Source organism: Syngnathus typhle, linkage group LG11, assembly GCF_033458585.1.
Source record: "Syngnathus typhle isolate RoL2023-S1 ecotype Sweden linkage group LG11, RoL_Styp_1.0, whole genome shotgun sequence".
In the NCBI taxonomy this organism is placed as follows: Eukaryota; Metazoa; Chordata; class Actinopteri; order Syngnathiformes; family Syngnathidae; genus Syngnathus; species Syngnathus typhle.
The window spans coordinates 2881962-2902133 of record NC_083748.1 but is presented as its reverse complement, the minus strand read 5'-3'; the positions used below and the strand labels follow the sequence as shown (position 1 = coordinate 2902133).

Below are 20172 nucleotides of genomic sequence, written 5' to 3'. Positions count from 1 at the left end.
GAGTAGTATTTTTCTTATTAGTTTTACTGCTGGGTTTTTTTTTCTGGAGGGGGCGTAGGTATTTTAATACTAACAGGAACTGGGGTTTGTGATGTCCATCTGTGCTTTAACCTCTGCCACTTCCCAGATTCGCTCCGAGGGCCGCATCCTGAAAACGGACCAGGGCCTCCTAATCCGCTCCCTGCAGACGTCGGACAGCGGCATCTACCAGTGCACATCGACGGAGAAGAACTTCAAACACACGCTGGTCAAGCTGCAGCTGGTGGTACTCTCCAGCCGCACCGTCAACAATGTCCTGGTGGAGACGGGCGCGCCTTCCCTCGCCCTGGCGCCACTGCAGTCCAGCGCCTGGACGCCGAGCGCCGGCCAGTACAAGGACCTGCTGACCATCCTGAGCCAACCGGAAATGGGCCTGATCAACCAGTACTGCCAAGACTACTGGCAGCTGGGAGACAGCGGCGGCGGCGGCGGCCTGGGGGACGGCAAAGCCAAGAGCCTGAAGGAGCTGAAGGAGCAGAAGAAGCCCCGGAACCGCCGGCATCGCAACGACGAGACGAGTCCCGCGGAGACATGAAGCGCCTGAACCGACCAGTCGTGAGTCTACCACAACTCCATAAACGCTACACTATTCCTCCGGTGTTGAGGAGTGACTCAAAATGGACGCAATACAGCAGAAAAGACAAAAACTCTTGGATGAAACACACAATATTTATTGTAGGTTGTAAAAAGTAATTCTTTGTACCTATCTAGAAAAAAAAACGTTTTTTGTGAATAGGATGCTGTTGTTATTATTCTAATGTTCTGATTAGTGTTACTGACAATGTGTATTTTGTCCAGTTTGTCTTTTTTTATGTTTGGTGTTTTGGGAGCATCCACCGCCGCATGGACGAGAACTGAAAATTGGAACTTGGACTAAAATGCTCCTCTCAAAAGCTTTTCTAAGATGGCACAAAAGGAACATTTTTCAGGACCACGCAAATCAATTATCTTCATGTTCCACCACTTGACCATATTTTTCTGGATTCGTCTAACTGGTGCACACTTTTTAAAATGTGAAAAAAAAACACACAGTCGAAGAAAAAAATGGCAAGTGTGTTCTTGCTGCTACTATCCAGCTCTGGAAAAAAATCAGAGTACTCCGCTGCAAAATAATTAGTGTATGCCAACAAATCTTTACTGAGATGCAAAGAATCTGTTTGTCATTTTGTAACGTCTGTCGTATGAGTTGCTCTCCGGCCTTTCACGACAAGTAGCACCTAAAAAAAAGCCTATAGCTCACCATCATGACATTAAAATGCTGCCACATAGTAGGCCTGAGTGTTCATGACAAAAAAAATCACTCTTACCACAGCCCACACCACGGGATAATCACTCATAATAATATTTTTGATTATCACTGATTATCTGTCGCCCACTTGAGTTATTTTTCCATCTAATTGTTGCATCTTCAGTACAGAGTGATTATTGTACTGAAGGAGACTTTAAGGAATATAAACGTGACAATTTCACCTACCAAAATGCAGATTCCAGCAGGCAGCTATTTCTAACTGAGTCTGTACAAAATAAAACAAAGCACCTTCTGTCACTAAACACACACTAACGTAATGTGAGACATCGCTTAAAGGGGGTTTTGATATTTTGGGGATGTTTCGAACACTTCAAAGCATCCGACATTGTCGAAGGGTCCCCAAAAAGAATGATGTGGTGTACAAACACATTGTTGTGCTTCCTGTTGTAACAACCTTGTGTCCCAATACTTTTGTTCATGTGCACATGCAATATAGTCGCTGCTGCAGTTTGACAAGGGTTACACACATACAGTCATAGAAGCACCACACCCGCTAGCACTTGCTAACACACGCTCACACAATCACAGATGCACTTTAATACAAACACATACACAGTCAGAAAAAGGGAGAGTGCAGTTAGATATGGACGGCTTACATTTTAGATGTAAGATTTCATACAAGGTCAACTTTGCATTCCTGCCGTTTTCACGTTTTGGTTTCAATGAGTCTATATTACGTATGTCGCCGCTGAGAATGAATTATGTCAGCGTTATGATTCATCTTTAATTTTTTCAATAATTGGCGAGGGGAGGGTGCATATTGATAGAAAAGGTACAAAGCAATTTGGACAGGGTGTCTTTTCATGGTGCATGGCATGTACAGTGTATGTAAAGTGTTTGTCTAAAAAGAGGTTTTGTTCCTGTGGATGTCGGTGAATGTCTTTCTCATTGCGGGAATATAAAAATAATGTAAAAAAAAAAAAAAAAATGAATAAATATGGGCTCAGCTTTTTTAAGAGGGTGTCAGAGTCCAGATTGTACTTATGTTTGAAATTTTATTTCATGTGTTTTTTGCAGACTTCCCTCTGGGTCATTGGTGTAAAGTATGACATTGATAAGATGCACACTTGTTATGACTTGTAAACATAATAATGATAATAATAATAATAATGACTTCTTCCCCATCAATGTTGCTGACTAATAAATAAAAGCTCTATATTTTATAATAACAAATCCTATCTCATGTTTGCCCTTTGGTGAGGAAGTGTGAACATTGGAAATTAAGATTCGCTCTTCAAATTAAGGTCAATGTTGGATTTCCAATTGGGGTTTCATTTTAATACGATGGTTTCAAATTTGGGGTTTAAGACAAACTATAGTTTGTGAATTTAAGAGTTCCACGGCAAGTGTTTTGTAAAACTGTTTCAGGTGACAATTAGGATTTCAAGAGGGTTTCAAAATAGCCTGAGGATTCCAAATTAGAGTCTGAAATTACAGTTAGCATTTCAAATTGAACTTTTAAGATGGCGTCTGTGTTTGAAGTTCGGGTTTCAAGCTTGGGTTTTAAATTAGGGCTTGAAGCACACAAATGTTTGAAATTAAGCTTTCGTGGCAGGAGTAGGAATTCAAATTATGGTTTCGATTTTGGGTTAGGGGTTCAAACAAGTTAGTATTTCAATGCTAAAAGGTCAGGGGTCGTATTAAGGCTATAGCAAAAAAAAAGTGTGAGGTATGACTCAAGCTCACTCAGACACATACAGATGCACATAATTGAAAGTGAGTAGATTAGGATGCTTAACCAGCCTTAGATTAAGGTCAACAAGATCTGTGAGGTGAACCCACAAAGCTCTTTAGACACTTCACAGGTGTACAAACATCCTAAACATGTACTAAAATGTTTTCTAATCTTATCAATAGTCTCGATTTTGTAGTTATTGAACAAAAGTTTTTGCGCGTCTACATGACTGTAATTGATTGCCTCTCGGTGACCAAGGTGGCTGGGCACACCATAAGGAGCAGCACGATGAGATTGAAGCATTAAGGGTACAAAAAAAAAGTTATGGTTTCAAATCAGGGTTTGAAGCAGAAAATGGGGTTTCAAGTCTGGGTTAGAGTCCCAAATTAGATTTAGGTTTTCAAATGATGGTTTCAAGAGAGGGTCGCCGCTTACGTACAGACTCATTGGGAGCGATTGTGTGCAGCCTCATAGTAGATAAGCACTTGAGCCGATGTTGATCTTCCGCTGAGCGCAGCAAAGTCCCCGTCTCCGTCTGGTTCACCTATGGACCCTCACCCTCGCACCTCCCAAACTCCTGTCCTTGCACCCCATTGGTTGGCTTCTCTGTCAGGTGGGCCAGGAGGACGCCCACTATCCTCTCCTAAGTTTGGAAGGAAAACATTTGCAAAGTTGTTTACCGGTGCCAGGTCAGAGAACAGGGCCGATCTGCTTTTCACTTGTTCTCTTGAGCGCTTTTGGCTTTGGCAGAGGGGCCGTAGCCGGGACCAGCAGCATGGGGGCGGGAGCGAGTGCAGAAGAGAAGCGCTCCAGGGAGTTGGAGAAAAAGCTGAAGGAGGACGCCGACAAGGACGCCAGGACCGTCAAGCTGCTTCTGCTCGGTAAAGTCGACACACTAAAGGCCTCGCAGTGGAGATGGGGCCACTTACAGTATATGGCGCTTGTTAAGATGATGACATTAGAATGTGTATAAAGGATAAGAAGAGGAAAAAAATGGCAAACAAAAATAAACTTAATATAACATTTAACATCAAAATATGTAAAACTATATGAATCAGTAATTTTCAGGTTAAATTTTGGAAGTATTTCAATGAGGGGACAAAATTAAAAGTTGCATTGCATCGGTTTCTTTGTGTGTCTTGACATATGAAGGGATTGACAATAAAGCTGACTTTGACTTTGACTTTTGACTTAATAAAAAAAAGTAATTAAAGAAAATACTATAATAATAATATATTCATGTGCAGCAATCAGTATTTTAATTGAGAACATTTAAGTCAAATGTTCCATCTTGCATTGTAATGCTTATAATAGATCAAATAAAATAAAACAAGGAAACATCAATTTCTTTTTAATTGAATCTGATATAAAACTGTTGACTATAAAAAATTAATACATTATATCAAATATTTTAAGTGAGAAGATGCAATTTTAAAAAGTTATTATTAAGTAGTAAAAAAAATTAAAATTCTGGCCTTAACATTTAACTTTTTCTCAAGCAAATTATTACATTATATCAAATATTTTAAGTGAGAAGATGCAATTTTAAAAAGCTATTAATAAGTAGTAAAATAATTTAAAATTCTGGCCTTAACATTTTTCTCAAGCGTTTCAATGGGGGGAAAACCCCCCATAGTTTTTTCTCAAAATAATTTCCTAACTGTAAACTCTTTTTATTTCTATCAATTATTATTCGCCACTAACAAATAAAATTCAATTGGCAATTTAAAATATTTGTTTTAACATTGAATCCTTCCACTGTATTATAGTTAGTGAGATCATCATGACGATGTAGGTCAGGGACACACGCAGGTTTGTCCTGACATCAGCTTTGAAGCAGATTAGATGTGCTATAAGAAGCATTAGGAGCCATCGGCATCCTCCGTATGAATACCATGACCTCATCATTTTTTCAAAATAATATATGAAGCATTTGTCTCGTGTTCTTTTTGTCAGTAATTATGTTTGTGTCTTGTAGGGGCTGGCGAATCAGGAAAAAGCACAATTGTCAAACAGATGAAGTAAGAATTTCACTCTTTTACTACATTACAAAGTCCATTGGGGGGACCAAATCATGACATCCATAATTGGTTGTAATTTGTTTGTTTTAATTTAATTTAGCAAACCCTAACAACCAAAAACTCACTCAGTAGTGGCGCACAAAATTGGCTGGACAAGACGTTGGCTATTGTGTACCTAATGAAGTCACTAATAAGTTGTTTATCAGGCAACAGATAAACACCCACATTTTTTAATCTTCAGAATTATCCATCAAGATGGCTACTCTCTTGAAGAGTGCCTGGAGTTCATCTCAATCATCTACAGCAACACCCTTCAGTCTATCATGGCAGTTGTGAAAGCTATGACCACGTTCGGAATCAACTACGGCCACCCAGATCAGCAGGTGGTAGAAAAGCCAGGCATACCACACCGTGGGTGCCCTACATACCGTGTTGATCATTTGGTTTGTTTGCAGGATGACGCCAGGAAACTGATGCACCTGGCCGATACGATCGAGGAGGGCACCATGCCCAAGGAGCTGTCCGACATTATCCTCCGCCTGTGGAAGGACTCAGGCATCCAGGCAAGCTTTGACCGGGCCTCCGAGTACCAACTCAACGACTCGGCCGGATAGTAAGTACGCCTCGTCCCAAAATTAAGATGGAAGTAGTGAAAAGAAAAGAAACTGGAGTTCATTCCGGTCTTTCTCTGTCCTTTAGCTACCTGAATGACTTGGAGCGTCTCGTTCAACCAGGTTATGTCCCCACTGAGCAGGATGTGCTACGATCTAGGGTGAAAACAACCGGTATTATTGAGACCCAGTTCTCCTTCAAAGATCTGAATTTCAGGTGAGAAGATGGAACATTCGAGGTTTCAAAAGCGCAGAAATTAAATACAGCAATTCCCTCACTCTGTTTGAACAAGAAGGTTTTCCCAAGCCTCTTTTCTGGACTAGAATCTTTCCCAGGGATGAGAATCTTCTGATACAAAAAAACACTCTTGATACTAGAACCTTTTCACTGGACTGGTACCCTCTCGAGACAAACTTCTCTTTGCAGTCAAACCTACTTTCTGGACTGCAACCTTCTCTTGGGGTTACAAGTTACCTTTGCTTGGAACTTAAGCCTTCCCACTTTCTCTCAGGACTACAACCTTCTCTGTCACGAGTACCTTCTCTGGACTTGAACCTTTTCAATACTAGAACCTTCCCTGGTAACTAGAACATTTGACCTTGTCTGGGTTCCTGACACTTCCCTCAATACTAGGGCGCATCTGCCAAACCGAGTATGGAGACTGCATGGTCGCAGTATACTGTAAACTGCATCTATGGTCATAAGTTTTTCATCTTCTGTGTCTCTACGCAGGATGTTTGACGTGGGTGGTCAGAGGTCGGAGAGAAAGAAATGGATCCACTGCTTCGAAGGGGTCACCTGCATCATCTTTATCGCTGCTTTGAGTGCCTACGACATGGTGCTGGTGGAGGATGATGAAGTGGTGAGAGGCTTGGACATTGCATGTGTGACATTGTGTTCCTTCACAGCAGGATATACTTTTAGCATCTTAGCCAACTATTAAAATGGGGGTCCGCAAGGCAGTCTATTTTCTCCACAGAACCGAATGCATGAGAGCCTGCACCTGTTCAACAGCATTTGCAACCATCGCTACTTTATCACCACCTCCATCGTCCTCTTCTTGAACAAGAAGGACGTGTTTGTGGAGAAGATCAAAAAGGCTCACCTCAGCATGTGCTTCCCCGACTATGATGGTAAACAAAAAAAATAGTATTTTAGTCGATTTTTCAGGAAACTGCGCTATACCTTAACATTTGTACTGTTTCACTTTATTACAAAAGTTGAATTTGATCTGTAATTTTACACTCTGCTTCCATGTCACCTCTTTGAGGTCCAAATACATACGAGGATGCTGGCAACTACATCAAAATGCAGTTCCTGGACCTGAACATGCGCCGAGACATTAAAGAAATTTACTCGCACATGACCTGCGCTACCGATACAGAGAATGTTAAGTTTGTGTTTGACGCTGTCACCGATATCATCATCAAGGAAAACCTGAAAGACTGTGGTCTCTTCTGAAGGAGCTTCGCACGTGAGTCCAAATAGGGTTCTGGGTAGGCTTGTAAAGTATTTTTTTAAGCTTGGCTTAGGGTTTCAAACAAAGCTTGGGGTTTTACTAAATGGTGTGAAGCCACATTTAAGCTTTGAAATTAGGATTTGAAGTCTAGGCTTTATTTCATATTTGGGTTTTACAGCAAGGTTGGGTTTGGAACACAGCACTTCAATTAGGTTTTCAAATTATGGTTTCAATCCTGGGTTAGGACTGATTTTTCATCTTTTTTTCCCAGGATTGTGTAAGAATACTCTCTGTGTACCAAGGCACCTACTGAGGACAACAAACCAACCTCTCAAAACACGAGCAAGAAGTCGTAGCTTTGACTTCTGTGGACTGAACAGAAACTACAAACCATCAGAATTCCCCCGTTGCTTTCTTTTTTAGTGGAGCTAACGAGCCGTCTGCAACGTGTAGCAGACATCCAAACGAGTTTCTCTCTCAGATGCACATTCACACTTCAACCTCTATTAGACTAGCAATGGCTTTGTATGATTATTTATTATTATTTATTTTTTTAGACACAATCACTTTAAATTTAAAAATGAAAGTCTGTGACACAGACCTAAGGGTTAGTGTTCCAAGTTAGGATTTTAAGCCTGGGTTACATGCCCAAATCCACTATTAAAGCTTCTGTAGAGAACAAATTATGTGTCCGTTTATTTTTTTTCCAATGAGAAATAAGAAAGAAATAAAGTGATGCTGGAATTGGTTTCAAAATAGGGTTTGATGCCAAGTGTAATAAAATTATGGGTTTTAAGTAGGGATGCCACTATCAAATAATTTTAGAATTGTATACGTATATACTTTTACAGTCATATGAAGAGGATTCATCTCTTGCCTTATACAGCCAAGACTCCTCCCACAGCCACTATAAAAACTTCACGCATAGGTGGAGCACTGTCAATAATGGTTTCTGTTCACCCCTCCTTAGCTGCTCTTTTTGCTTTGTGCATTTGGGTTGTCAAATATGTCGCTGGATCAAACTGTCCTGAACCACTGACTGCTTTTATAAATGGGAGATGCTGCAAACAGTGCCCTCCAGGTAAGAAAACAACTTGAAACATTTTCTCCACAGGTTAATTGATGCCTTTAAAGTGGATAAAATATTTAATCACTTTCTGCTTCAAAGGACAATATCTGGAGGATTTCTGCACAGAAACAAGAGAAACGCTCTGTCGCCCATGTTCTAATAACTCCTTCTCTGAAAAGTATAATGTCTTTAACAAATGCACTCCATGTCAGTTGTGCCAAGGTAAGAGCTTCTCGAGAACGTCCTAGAAGACAATTAAAGCACAGTACAATGATCAAAAACACCAGTGCATAAAATCTCACAGGAAATGGTTGGGTTTATTGTATCTGGACAGAAAATGAAGAGAAATGTTCTCCAGCCGCAAAGTGTCTTTGTCGCCCTGGTTTCCTGTGTTCCGATGACATGTGCTCAGAGTGCGTGAAACCTTCTCGTCATGTTGGTGAGGAGATGGAAAAAACAGGTAAGGCCTATTTTGAAGTGATGAATACAGTGAGCCCATATTTACGTTGGATAAACATCCCCCCTTAGGTGACAGCTGAACATAGGAAGACATTTTATACCAGAGTATATTAAAAAAAACATTTTTAAGATATATTGTTATACTTCTTTCACACTTATCGAAACTTACTTAAAATGCATTCTGAGCACCTGCAACTTGCGGTCAAGAAATGTCAAACTATCATATGACATCACATTGGGGTTTCCAAAGAACATCCATCCATCCATTTCCTGAACCGCTTAGTCCCCACGGGGGTTGCGGGCGTGCTGAAGCCTACCCCTGCCGTCATAGGGCAGTTGGTGGGGGACACCCTGAACTGGTTGCCAGCCAATCGCAGGGCACATAGAGACAAACAACCATTTGCACTCGCACCTAGGGACAACTTGAAGTCTTCAATCAGCATGTTTTTGGGATGTGGGAGGAAACTGGAGTGCCTGGAGAAAACCCACGCGGGACCGGGGAGAACATGCAAACTCAGCACAGGGAGGGCAAGAGGTGGAATCGAACCCACATCCTCCTAACTGTGAGGCGGACGTGCTACCCAGTGGGCTAGCGAGCCGCCTCCAAAGAACATTCAACCATTTATTTTTAATCACTCCCGGTCGAGGTTTATTGTAAAAGAGTACAGTACATGGATAAAAAAGAGAATTAAAAATGTTTCATATTTAAACACCAAAATGTTAAATGGAAATCTGCTATCTTAACGCAAGCATCAAACACCAAAACATTCAAGCAAATCATATGGGTTTCTCACAGGACTATTTTGTCTTTGCTCTGTGGGAACAAGATGCATTAGAAAAAGCTCAGTGGCCTAGTGGTAGAGTGTCCACCCTGAGACTGGAAGGTTGTAGGTTCAAACCCTGGCCGGATCATACCAAAGACTATAAAAACGGGACCCATTGCCTACCTGCTTGGCACTCACCATTAAGGGTTGGAATTCGGGGGTTTGATAACCAAATGATTCCCGAGCACGGCACCGCTGCTGCTCACTGCTCCCCTCTCCCCCAGGGGATGGATCAAAATCACACGGGGATGGGTTAAATGCAGAGGACAAATCTCACCACACCCAGATGTGTGTGTGACGATCATTGGGACTTTAACTTTAACTTAGACAATGTAGTTTCTTTCCTTCTTCTTGCTGTCACTTTATTTTTCTGTAACGGTGAAATTAGCCAGTGACTTTAATCTTTAATCTTAATCTTGTAAAGGTCCATCTCATATTCTCTCCAATTTGGTTTTGAGTAAGTCTTAGTTTTTACAATGTCTAGGTTTGCAAAAATGGGTGTTGATAATGCATTTTCAGCTAAACTTTAACTTGATTCCTTTCCAGAAAAGGATGCATTTTGTATGATCCTTGGCATCGGATATGGTATTCTGGCTGTAATTCTTCTGATGATCTTGTTTCACACCTGTATAAACGTTGCAAAGAAAAATAGAGCAGGTGGGTTTATGGTTTTTTTGTGTGTTAAAATGTTTGATCATCCAACCCGACATGTGATTTGTTTGTTATGTTGTAACTGTAAGGCTTTTTAACTTCTTCACTGACTTTTCCATCTTTACTTTTTTAAGTATTGCAATTAATGTTTTACCAGTTTTACCACAGTTTTGTCCAGTTTGTAGTATTCGTAGCAGTTTTTAAAATATTTTTTAAGACTTTGGCCGCCTTTTACAATTGTCAATGCTTTTAAACATAATTATTGAGTTTTTAACATTTTAACCAATTTTCATATTGACTTTAAAATCTTGTTCAATTGTGAACTTCTTAAATTATATTTTTAAATCTTTACTCATTTTCTTTCATGATTGTAACTTTGATTCAGAGATGAGGTGTATTTATAGTCTGTTTCCTTCTACGTGTGCTTCAGCTCTAACCCCTGCCGCCACCCCATGTCACCCACGCTTGTCCATCATGGAAGAAAGGGGCCTCCAGCAGCAGCAGCAGCTCTTCATCCAGGCTGATTCTAAGAACCAACTCCAGGAAATTGTCACCAACTTATCATAGGGATGGGTGGATTTGGAATTTTATGGGAGGGCCTTCAATATTAGAAATCTTTATTCTAGTGACAAATGTAATGAAAATATTTTTTTATTTTTTTTACCTCTCTCTCTCTCTCTCTCTCTCTCTCTCTCTCTCTCTCTCTCTCTCTCTCTCTCTCTCTCTCTCTCTCTCTCTCTCTCTCTCACCCCTCGCTTTCGCTCTCTCTCTCTGTTCATTCACCGGCTGGGGACATCTGACAGGAAGTGGTTGGATTTCTATTGTCTTTTGAGATACCTATGTTTTCCATTCTCCAACCACAAACATGATGTCTTCTGTTGTCATGGTTTCCTGTGGTCATACGATGCACGCTTGCAATGTATGGAAAATACGATGTGCGTTGAAGCTGGCTAGTAGGCGGTGAAGACAGAGAACCGCAAAGTTTTGAGAACAAAACAAATGTCAATGGTGTGGGCCATTTTGGTTTAATTAAATAAACACAGGCAAACAGCTGCAATTACTGTTACACAGATGACTTTAACTTGAAATTTACGAAAAATGTTCATGTGTAACAAAGTTATGGCGTGATGCACAAGGACATGGTGTGGTACCAGCATCCTGTCGTAACATCAAAAAAATTCATCCTGCCGTAACATTCAGTCAGGACTACGAGGAATTTAATTTGCTTTGTTTATTTCAGCAAGTACATAATCAACACTTTTTTCAACTTCATTTCACATTTGGTTTTTGCATGACTTGTCGAAAAGGGCAGCGGAAGTTTCATTTGAATACAGCAATGACAAGTTACACCAGATCTCGACAGTTTGTTTTGAATACAGCAGTAACAATTGTTATTATCGTTACTGTTATTATTGATGTTTTTACATTTGTTGACTGTGGTAAATTGAAATGTTGACTGTGGTAAATTGAAATGTGGACTGCTCGGCCCTGGTGCTTCCACCCTCCGCCTGTAGGGGCGCTGGCAAACCCCCTCTGCCCCAGACCGACGATCACATGACGGTCTGGCCGGCTCCCATTACCACGCCCTCCTTCCCCTCCCTATCTGGAAAAGCCCAACCAAACATCTGACAGGGAGGGAAGAGGCGAGCCACCACCGACTTCCCAAGATGCTGGCGCTAATAAACCGGCTTTTAGACTGGTTCAAGTCTCTCTTTTGGAAGGAAGAGATGGAGCTGACCCTGGTCGGCCTTCAGTATTCGGGGAAAACGACGTTCGTCAACGTAATCGCCGTAAGTCGCCACCTGCTAGCTGGGGCTAACTAGCCTAATGCTAATAGCATGAGCGCTAATGATGCGAGAGCGATGACTAGGAAGAAGTCATCGCTTTAACCTTTGTTTCCGCAGGTCATACATCATGTAATATTACCACGCTGTGGTGCTATCGTCATTTAAAAAACTGGATTTTAGTAATAAAAAAGCTAATCCTTCCTTGCTACGAGTTGAATGAGTAAGGCTGGCTAGCACGATCAAGCTAGTGTTTGGCTTTGTATTTATGACGACTGCATCGCTATCCATTTTCATTTGGAAAAACACATTTTTCACTTTATGACATATTAAGTGTGAATGTAACGTAAAATTAATACAAATTTTAACCAATAGTAGTGTAGTGTGTTTCTTAATTTTACGAGAGTAAACGGTTTGATTTATCTTTGTTTATTTATCTATTTTTGTTTGCGAATGTGTGTATTTTTTAGTGATCGATTGTAAATATTCAACAAGTCGTAATTTTATGAGAAAAATGTCAATTATTAAGAATTGTTTTTCTATTTTCAAGCTTAGTCTTATGCGAATAAAGTAATATCTTTACATCTTTTCAGAATTTTCTTTTATTAAATATTTAGTCATTGTCATGAGATGATGGAATATTTTTCCATTAAATATTTGGTTGTATATAGTTGAGCAAAAGAAATTGTAGTTAAGTCATAATTTTCCTGCGAGATAAATGCATTTTTCAAGGAAGACGAGTCTTAATTTATACAATATTGTATATTAGAATATTATAGTATTAGAATATTTTCAAGATTAGACTTAATTTTACAACCAATATTTCTGCAATATTTTTTACATTTTTTAATAAAGTAGTGCATTTACAAGATGATTATAAATGACAAGAGTAAAAACAAGATGCAAGATGCTCACGTAATGTTATTGTAACTGACATCCACTTGCCACTGTTACAACTTCTATGATGCCTCAATTGTTTTACTTTTAGTAGTAGTCATTTTAACAAACATGGCCTGCTTTTAATTTGATGTGATGCTGTTGGTTTTAATATCAATTCAATTATTATTCCGATTATAATCCTGCCAAAGGAAAATCCAATTTACATTCTGCTATATATAATAAAAAAAAAAAAAAATGACAAGGATGAGCACCTTTTTGTCCAAGTCATCATAAGTAGCCTACTCCAACCCTAAAATGGTTGGTCTTATTGCCGTTCTGTTCCACCCTGCAAGGACTTGTGGGATTTCCTCCAGTCATAAGACCGCTGAATTCATTTCCACTTATCTGTGTCAGGTGACCACATGTGGTCATGTGCTGTGTGTGTGTTTGTATGCGCGCGCACACACTAGATGTCGTGGTCATGCAGGCCTAAACAAACGAATGAGCCATTTCTGTTGACGACACAAGAGTGAGAGTTTAAGTAGTGCTTTCAAATTTAGCAAGTTTAACAATTGCAAATTTTAAAATTTGCTCCAACACATTTTTTTCCAATGTAATGAGGACAAGCGCCATAGAAAATGAATGTATGATTACGTGATTATTATTTTCAGCCATAGTCAATGACCAAGTGATTAACTTCATCCATAATCCGTCAAAGAGCCAAAGTAAAGAGTTTGCCTCTAATGTATCAACGTGTCTCCTTTCAGTCAGGCCATTTCAGCGAAGACATGATTCCCACAGTTGGCTTCAATATGAGGAAGGTCACAAAAGGAAATGTCACCATCAAGGTGGGTGGTTCCAGCTTCCTGATTTTTTTGTTTTGTTTTTGAAAATCAATCCTTGTGTTGATTTTACAAAGAGGAATGAGTATTGAATGGCAACGCATTTTCTCTGCAGATCTGGGACATCGGAGGGCAACCACGGTTTCGGAGCATGTGGGAGCGCTACTGTCGGGGTGTCAACGCCATTGTGTAAGTACAGCAGATAGATAGACCAATTTTTTTAGCTAGGCTAATGCTATTTGCAGACAAGGAGGCCAATAACCGATATCTGGAGCTGATATTCATTTGTAGGGAAAATGAAAATATTGCTGTCAAAATAAGAAAACTTTTTTTAAAATTATATTAAGTGTGATTATAAAAATTGCATTTAAAGGGTTTTCTTTAAACCTAGAACTGCTCATTTCCAGATACATGGTGGATGCGGCAGACCGAGACAAGGTGGAAGCATCTAGGAACGAGCTTCACAATCTATTAGACAAACCTCAGCTGCAAGGGATCCCCGTGAGTATTCCTTTTCACACCGGCTCCTCGTGATCAACTGTGACAACCTGTTCCACAAAGTGACTGTCTCGGTAGGTTTTGGTGCTGGGGAACAAAAGAGACCTGCCTACTGCTTTAGATGAGAAACAGCTTATTGAGAAAATGTAAGTCCATAATTCAGAGGGCATCTCTGTTTGCGATGGAATTTTGCTCAAACTTGTCAAAAGTCACAGATCACCATTACGATCTGCTCTCGTACATCATTTAAGCATTATACACATTTTTGGGGGGTTTTGTCCAAATGAGCTCTTTTCCGTTTTCAGGAATCTGGCAGCCATTCAGGACAGGGAGATATGCTGCTATTCCGTCTCTTGCAAAGAAAAAGACAACATTGGTGAGTTGAGGAATAGGGGGTCTTCTCTTCAAAATAAAACAATCATTCAGAATGGTTGTTTTCTGTGTTTGTGTTCAGATATCACCCTTCAGTGGCTCATTCAGCACTCAAAGTCCCGAAGGAGCTGAAAACGATGAAGGGCAGATGTTGATTGCCAGCTGTTTGCCATGTAACCGTCATGCCACTTCGGACGTGTCCTTAACTCACCACATGCACTCTTCTGCTTTTTTTTTTTTCTTTCTTTCCATTTGTACCCCCACCACCATCCCCAAACTCTTTGGGAATGCACTACCCCAAAATGTAATCCCGATACCAAATGAAGACATGTAATTGGCATTATTTGTCCTGTAAATTTGTACGATGTGACTTTTGACAATGTTTTTGTTTAAATGGTAAAGCAGCTTTTTTTTTTTTTTTTTTTTTTTTTTTTTTTTTTTTTTTTTTTTTTTTTTTGCTGATTCATTTTCCCACCTTGTATATTTGTGATAATTATGCAGTCAAGCAGGTCTGTACGAAGGTTAGGTATCCAGCTTGTATGATTTTTAACAGCAATTGCGCGTATGAATATGTGATTCTATTTAAAGTCTGAATGATCAAAAAGGACGTCTGCTGCAGAGTTGTAGGGTGTATACTGTACTCTGCTCTGTAGAAAGTAAGCCTCCTAGCAATCCGTTTTGTGTTGCGCGAATGGCGAAATTTGAAGTGCCTTGCGCATATGTTTCATCTGAAGCAACACTGCATGCGAGGTGTTGTGCCAAGGAGGAAGTAAAGACACCAATCACTTCAATGTATTCAAATAAAGGCTTGCTTTTTAATACGTGAACTAAACTTGAGTTTTACTTTGTTGTTAAAGCGTAGCATGGCTAACTTGGGGGTGGGTAAAGTATGGTCCTGGGGCCACAGAAAGCCCTATCTGTTCTTTAATTTTGTGCACTGAGCATTTGCATTAATAAATAGCCCTGTAATATTTCCTGTGGTAATTTAAACGCTACCACAACCAAGATTAACGAATACTTTTCAGTTTATGTAATTAAATATTATATATTTTACAGTTGTACACTACACATTGTGGCATTTTTGCCGTGGAGTCAGAAAATAACGTGAAAATGCCGTTGAGAACTAGCAGAAATAAGGCGTGCTAAGCAAGTGGCAACGCAAGATGGCCGCTGTTGACTTCCATTCCGACTAGGCTGTTGCATCATGGTTTGCTGTTCCTATTGGCCAGCATAGTAATACGTCAGCGGTGTCGCAAAACAACGCCCACATGATTGACATTTTTTGTGGGAAAATCATTAAACGAAAATGTTTGGACGTCATAGCGTGAAATCCAATCACAGGCGCGGTTCTTGGGACTGACTGGTTTGTTGACAGGAATCGTGTCATTAGATGCAAGGCACTTCCAGCAAGCTGATGTATTTTAGATAAACCCCAAGACATCAGATTAGTTTACTTCGTGCAGGCGTACACACTCAAAGTATGCGTTTTAATAGCGAGCTAGAGCAAAGATGCAATGGCGGTCGTTGGTAGTCGGTGTGGTCGTCGTGAGACTGTCTGTCAGCTTGTGGCTCGCCTTTGGACTTGGAGCGTACGTTAGCTTGGGCACCAGCCATTCCGGCGGAGCCGGCACGGAGGAGCCCTCGACCGGGGAGAAGAAATGCGGCGACTCGTGGTCCAAGCACATAAACGGTAACAAACATGAGGAGACCACCGGGACTTGCGCCAAGTTGGCGGAGGAGTCTCCGAAGAGGTCCTACCTGAGCTTCTTCGACGGCAATAAGGACGATTACGTCCGCAGATACAGCTCCTTCCCTGGCACGCTGAGAGCCACCATGAAGGAGAAGGCCAGAGAAATGTTCTACTTTGGTTATGACAACTACATGAAGTATGCGTTCCCCAAAGACGAGCTCAACCCAATTGACTGCGAGGGCAGGGGCCCTGACGTACACAACCCGTGAGTTGTCATTATGTCCAGTGGTCATTTTGGGGTGGCACGCTTAGTATTAGGGAATAATAAAGGCTCCCACGCATTATGACTCAACATTGTTCAGAATTAAGCCAACAATGCAATTACCAGATGCATATCAAAATGTATTTACTGCAAGCTTATTAAGTACAGGATACCAAAGTTTTTCTAAATTCATTATGATTTTGAGCATCTAAAGTACTGTCATTATAAAAACAAATGTGAGGGGAAACATATCAAATTAGCAAGCTCAATTCAACTCAGCCCAACAGGAAATACAAAGTGAAAGAAGCAAAAGTCAAAGAAAAGTAAAAAAGTAGTCAACCCAGTCTTTGTATGACTTGCTTACACACGTTCGAAGAATAGGCTGAAGTATTTCCTTATCAGTTGGAACTTCTTTAATCTGTTCTATTATTACAATACCCAAAATGCTTTGGTGTTTTGTTTTCCTATACTAACATGTCATGATATTATATTCAATGTTCATGTATATTACATACAATGTACTATCTAACCAGATTTTATATATATGTAGTCAGTGGTGGACCTAACTAAACCAACAAGAACACAGAAAGCAAAAATATTTAGAAGAAAAACTACATACTGTATATTGTGCCTTTATTGTGGTTGGTAGTTAAGACAATTTTGCCTTGAATTACAGTTCCAACATCAACATCAATGACGTCCTGGGAAACTACTCGCTAACACTTATTGACGCCTTGGACACCCTACTGGTAAGTCATTCAAGTGTTTGCTCAGAACATAGAGTGTTTTGTTTGGAATTGGATTGATGCCGTTCAGCCAAAGATCTCATTGGGAGTTTCTCCCTCAGGTGCTTGGAAATGTCACGGAGTTCCGGCGGGCCGTCGAGCTGGTTATTGACACTGTGTCATTTGACAAGGATTCAACGGTGCAAGTGTTTGAGGTCAACATCAGGATATTAGGCAGCCTCATCTCAGCTCACATTCTGCTCACGGACTCCAAGCATCCATTCGGAAGGGTGAGCTTCGAGGGCTACGACAACCAGCTGCTGCATTTGGCGCACGACTTGGCCGTGCGCTTGCTGCCTGCCTTTGAGAACACCAGCACAGGCATTCCGCACCCCAGGGTGAGTTCCACGCCCCTCGGGCACTCACGTTCAATCTTCCTTACTTCGGATTCCCTTTTGTTTTTGCAGGTGAATCTGAAAAGCGGAGTCCCGTACGGCAGTATTAACGAGACGTGTACCGCAGGAGCTGGATCTCTGCTAGTGGAGTTTGGAATCCTGAGCCGCTTGACCGGAGATTCCACGTTTGAGTTTGTGGCTCGACGAGCGGTCAGAGCCCTCTGGGAGCTGCGGAACAGTGAAACTGGTCTTCTAGGTACACTACAGCATTCATCACATTTATTTGAAGGCATTTCACCTATCCCAACTGGTTTCCAGCTGTTTGGAATACAATGCAGGTTCATAAGTTAATGTTCATGGATCAAAATGGTATTTTTGACAAGGTTTGCAGAAAATATTTTATATATAATTTTTTTATGTGTAATATATTTAATATTTTTCAATCATCTGACCAGGCAATATCGTCAACATCCAAACGGGTCACTGGGTGGGCAAACAGAGCGGTCTGGGCGCCGGCATGGACTCCTTCTACGAGTATCTGCTCAAGTCATACATCCTGTTTGGCGAGAAGGAGGACTACGCCATGTTCCAAGCCGCTTACGCTAGCATCCAGAACCACTTGAGGCGAGGGTGAGGGCTCCCCCGTTTACAACACTTGAAATTCTTTGCTGTCCTACAAGCCCGTTCTTTACATTCCCATAGGCGAGAATCGTGCAACGAAGGAGAAGGCGACCCTCCCATCTACGTCAATGTGAACATGATGAGCGGCGAGATCATGAACACGTGGATAGATTCCCTGCAGGCCTTTTTCCCCGGACTGCAGGTCACATAAAAGCGCTGTGAAATTTGTGGTACTAGTCTGAAGAAAATGACTGGGTTTTTTTTTAGGTGCTAAATGGTGATGTAGAAAACGCCATTTGCCTCCACGCCTTCTACTATGCCATCTGGAAACGCTTTGGGGCGTTACCAGAGAGGTACAACTGGCAGCGGCAGGCTCCCGATGTTCTCTTTTACCCACTCAGACCTGAGTTGGTGGAGTCCACCTATCTGCTCTACCAGGTGACTTGTCGTCAACTTATCTGAAATAATTTTAGTGTGATATGTTACATTTTAATTACTACCATCATCAACTTTCTCAGTCTCTTTCAAATTTCAGCTTTGTGTTTATTGTCTTGATCACTTCTACAGGCGACCAAAAATCCTTTTTACTTGCATGTTGGAATGGACATTCTCCAGAGCCTTGAAACAAATACCAAAGTCAGGTGCGTGCATTTTAGTTCTTCCCAACTCCTTTATTGTCTCTGTATTGATGTGATGTGTGTGATTTGCAGATGCGGCTATGCCACCCTCCATCACGTTGTCCACAAATCCAAAGAAGATCGCATGGAGAGTTTCTTCCTCAGCGAGACCTGCAAATACCTTTATTTGGTACCGGCTGTCGCTTACAATTCAATAATTCAAAACCCTCTTTAATGTTACGTCCTGTTGTTTAACCACAGCTATTTGACGAGGACAACCCGCTTCACAAATCGGGCAATAAGTACATCTTCACCACCGAGGGTCACGTGATGCCCGTCGACAAGCGCTTTCGGGAGAAAAGGTGGAACAGCAAGTGTGCGCGTGAAGACGACACGGCGTTGCAGACGACGATAACTGAGCAGCCCTCCCGGAACAGCAGCAATGTAAGAATCACCATCTTATTTGTTTTGTTTTTTATAAACAGTTTGGATTCAAACCATTATCATGTCTTGGTCTTCCTCTCGCTCAGTGCATCCGGATCCCCGACGCACGTCGATACACGCTTCCTCTGAAGAGCGTCTACATGAGGCAGATTGATCAAATGGTAGGGCTGCTCTGAGTCTGCTCGGAGGCACTATGACTACCACGTGAACAGAGAGGTTTCTGCTGGACCGTGACTTCGATTTTTTTTCCGTAGGTGAGAACTGTCAGCCAATTTGAAGTGGTTGCGTTTATTGGGATATTAAAAAAAAAAAAACCTCTTCTAACACATTATGAAGCGTTTCGTGACTGTTCGTACATTACCACAAGGGCTTTACCCCGCCTTCTTAAATAGTGCCTGCTTATTTTGTTGATGATTGGTTTTTCATTACTCTGGTGTGATAATGTATAGATATCTACATTTTGACCACTGTTTTAAGTGCCTACAGTCATTTTTGTGTTATTCTGTACAAGGACCCCTGCAATGTACAGATGTTTACAACTACTAATTCAAGTCATAGGTTTGGTTTTTATGTGAACATTTTCTTGCTTTTTTCCCTAATTTATCAGGAGTATTGTAATTGTTTCATACCTGCTACAATTGTCTCAGGGTAAGTATAAACAAAAATGAACAATCTCATCAAATAATGTCTTCGTTATTGCTTCTAAGGCCATAAGGTATTCTTGTTTTTTTCAAGTGGCACATTTTTGTGTCCATTTGCTGATTAAACTTGCTGCACAGAAATCGGAGGACAGTTGAGTGTGTGTTATTTTGGTTTCAAATGCTAATTTGTCACTCTAACCTAGACTTGAAACCCTAATTTGAAACTCCAATATCAAATCATTACTTTAATTTGAAAGCCTTCAAATGGCAACTTGAAACCCTAA

At 40.8% G+C, this 20172-nt stretch overlaps 5 protein-coding genes across 6 annotated transcripts in view; all 5 read left to right on the top strand.

The window, feature by feature from the left end:
- Positions 1 to 2521, top strand: part of sema3fa (sema domain, immunoglobulin domain (Ig), short basic domain, secreted, (semaphorin) 3Fa) — a 38588-nt gene extending 36067 nt beyond the window's left edge. For both annotated transcript variants that reach the window (XM_061291182.1, XM_061291181.1), the window contains one exon: positions 128 to 2521. In XM_061291182.1, the coding sequence (XP_061147166.1) occupies positions 128 to 574 (447 nt within the window). In that variant the 3' untranslated portion in view covers positions 575 to 2521. The remainder of the gene's footprint in view (positions 1 to 127) is intronic.
- Positions 2522 to 3718: 1197 nt separating this feature from the next.
- Positions 3719 to 7926, top strand: gnat1 (guanine nucleotide binding protein (G protein), alpha transducing activity polypeptide 1). The gene is made up of 9 exons (XM_061290267.1): positions 3719 to 3904; positions 5002 to 5044; positions 5286 to 5427; positions 5500 to 5657; positions 5744 to 5872; positions 6389 to 6518; positions 6636 to 6789; positions 6927 to 7130; positions 7387 to 7926. The coding sequence occupies exons 1-8, from the start codon at positions 3799 to 3801 to the stop codon at positions 7115 to 7117; spliced, it is 1053 nt and encodes a 350-aa protein (XP_061146251.1). The 5' UTR covers positions 3719 to 3798; the 3' UTR covers positions 7118 to 7130; positions 7387 to 7926.
- A 116-nt stretch (positions 7927 to 8042) lies between these two features.
- cd27 (CD27 molecule) lies at positions 8043 to 11508 on the top strand. The gene is made up of 5 exons (XM_061290274.1): positions 8043 to 8196; positions 8284 to 8406; positions 8519 to 8644; positions 10014 to 10124; positions 10549 to 11508. The coding sequence occupies exons 1-5, from the start codon at positions 8061 to 8063 to the stop codon at positions 10683 to 10685; spliced, it is 633 nt and encodes a 210-aa protein (XP_061146258.1). The 5' UTR covers positions 8043 to 8060; the 3' UTR covers positions 10686 to 11508.
- Positions 11509 to 11701: 193 nt separating this feature from the next.
- On the top strand, positions 11702 to 15325 carry arl8ba (ADP-ribosylation factor-like 8Ba). Its single transcript, XM_061290277.1, has 7 exons — positions 11702 to 11908; positions 13549 to 13629; positions 13739 to 13812; positions 14031 to 14124; positions 14200 to 14267; positions 14427 to 14497; positions 14576 to 15325. Exons 1-7 carry the CDS (start codon positions 11786 to 11788, stop codon positions 14623 to 14625), a joined length of 561 nt encoding a protein of 186 aa, XP_061146261.1. The 5' UTR covers positions 11702 to 11785; the 3' UTR covers positions 14626 to 15325.
- A 463-nt stretch (positions 15326 to 15788) lies between these two features.
- Positions 15789 to 20029, top strand: edem1 (ER degradation enhancer, mannosidase alpha-like 1). The gene is made up of 11 exons (XM_061290257.1): positions 15789 to 16448; positions 17122 to 17194; positions 17293 to 17568; positions 17638 to 17821; positions 18021 to 18195; positions 18268 to 18388; positions 18454 to 18624; positions 18754 to 18827; positions 18897 to 18993; positions 19065 to 19247; positions 19334 to 20029. Exons 1-11 carry the CDS (start codon positions 16003 to 16005, stop codon positions 19421 to 19423), a joined length of 1890 nt encoding a protein of 629 aa, XP_061146241.1. The 5' UTR covers positions 15789 to 16002; the 3' UTR covers positions 19424 to 20029.
- The last annotated feature ends 143 nt before the right edge of the window (positions 20030 to 20172 follow it).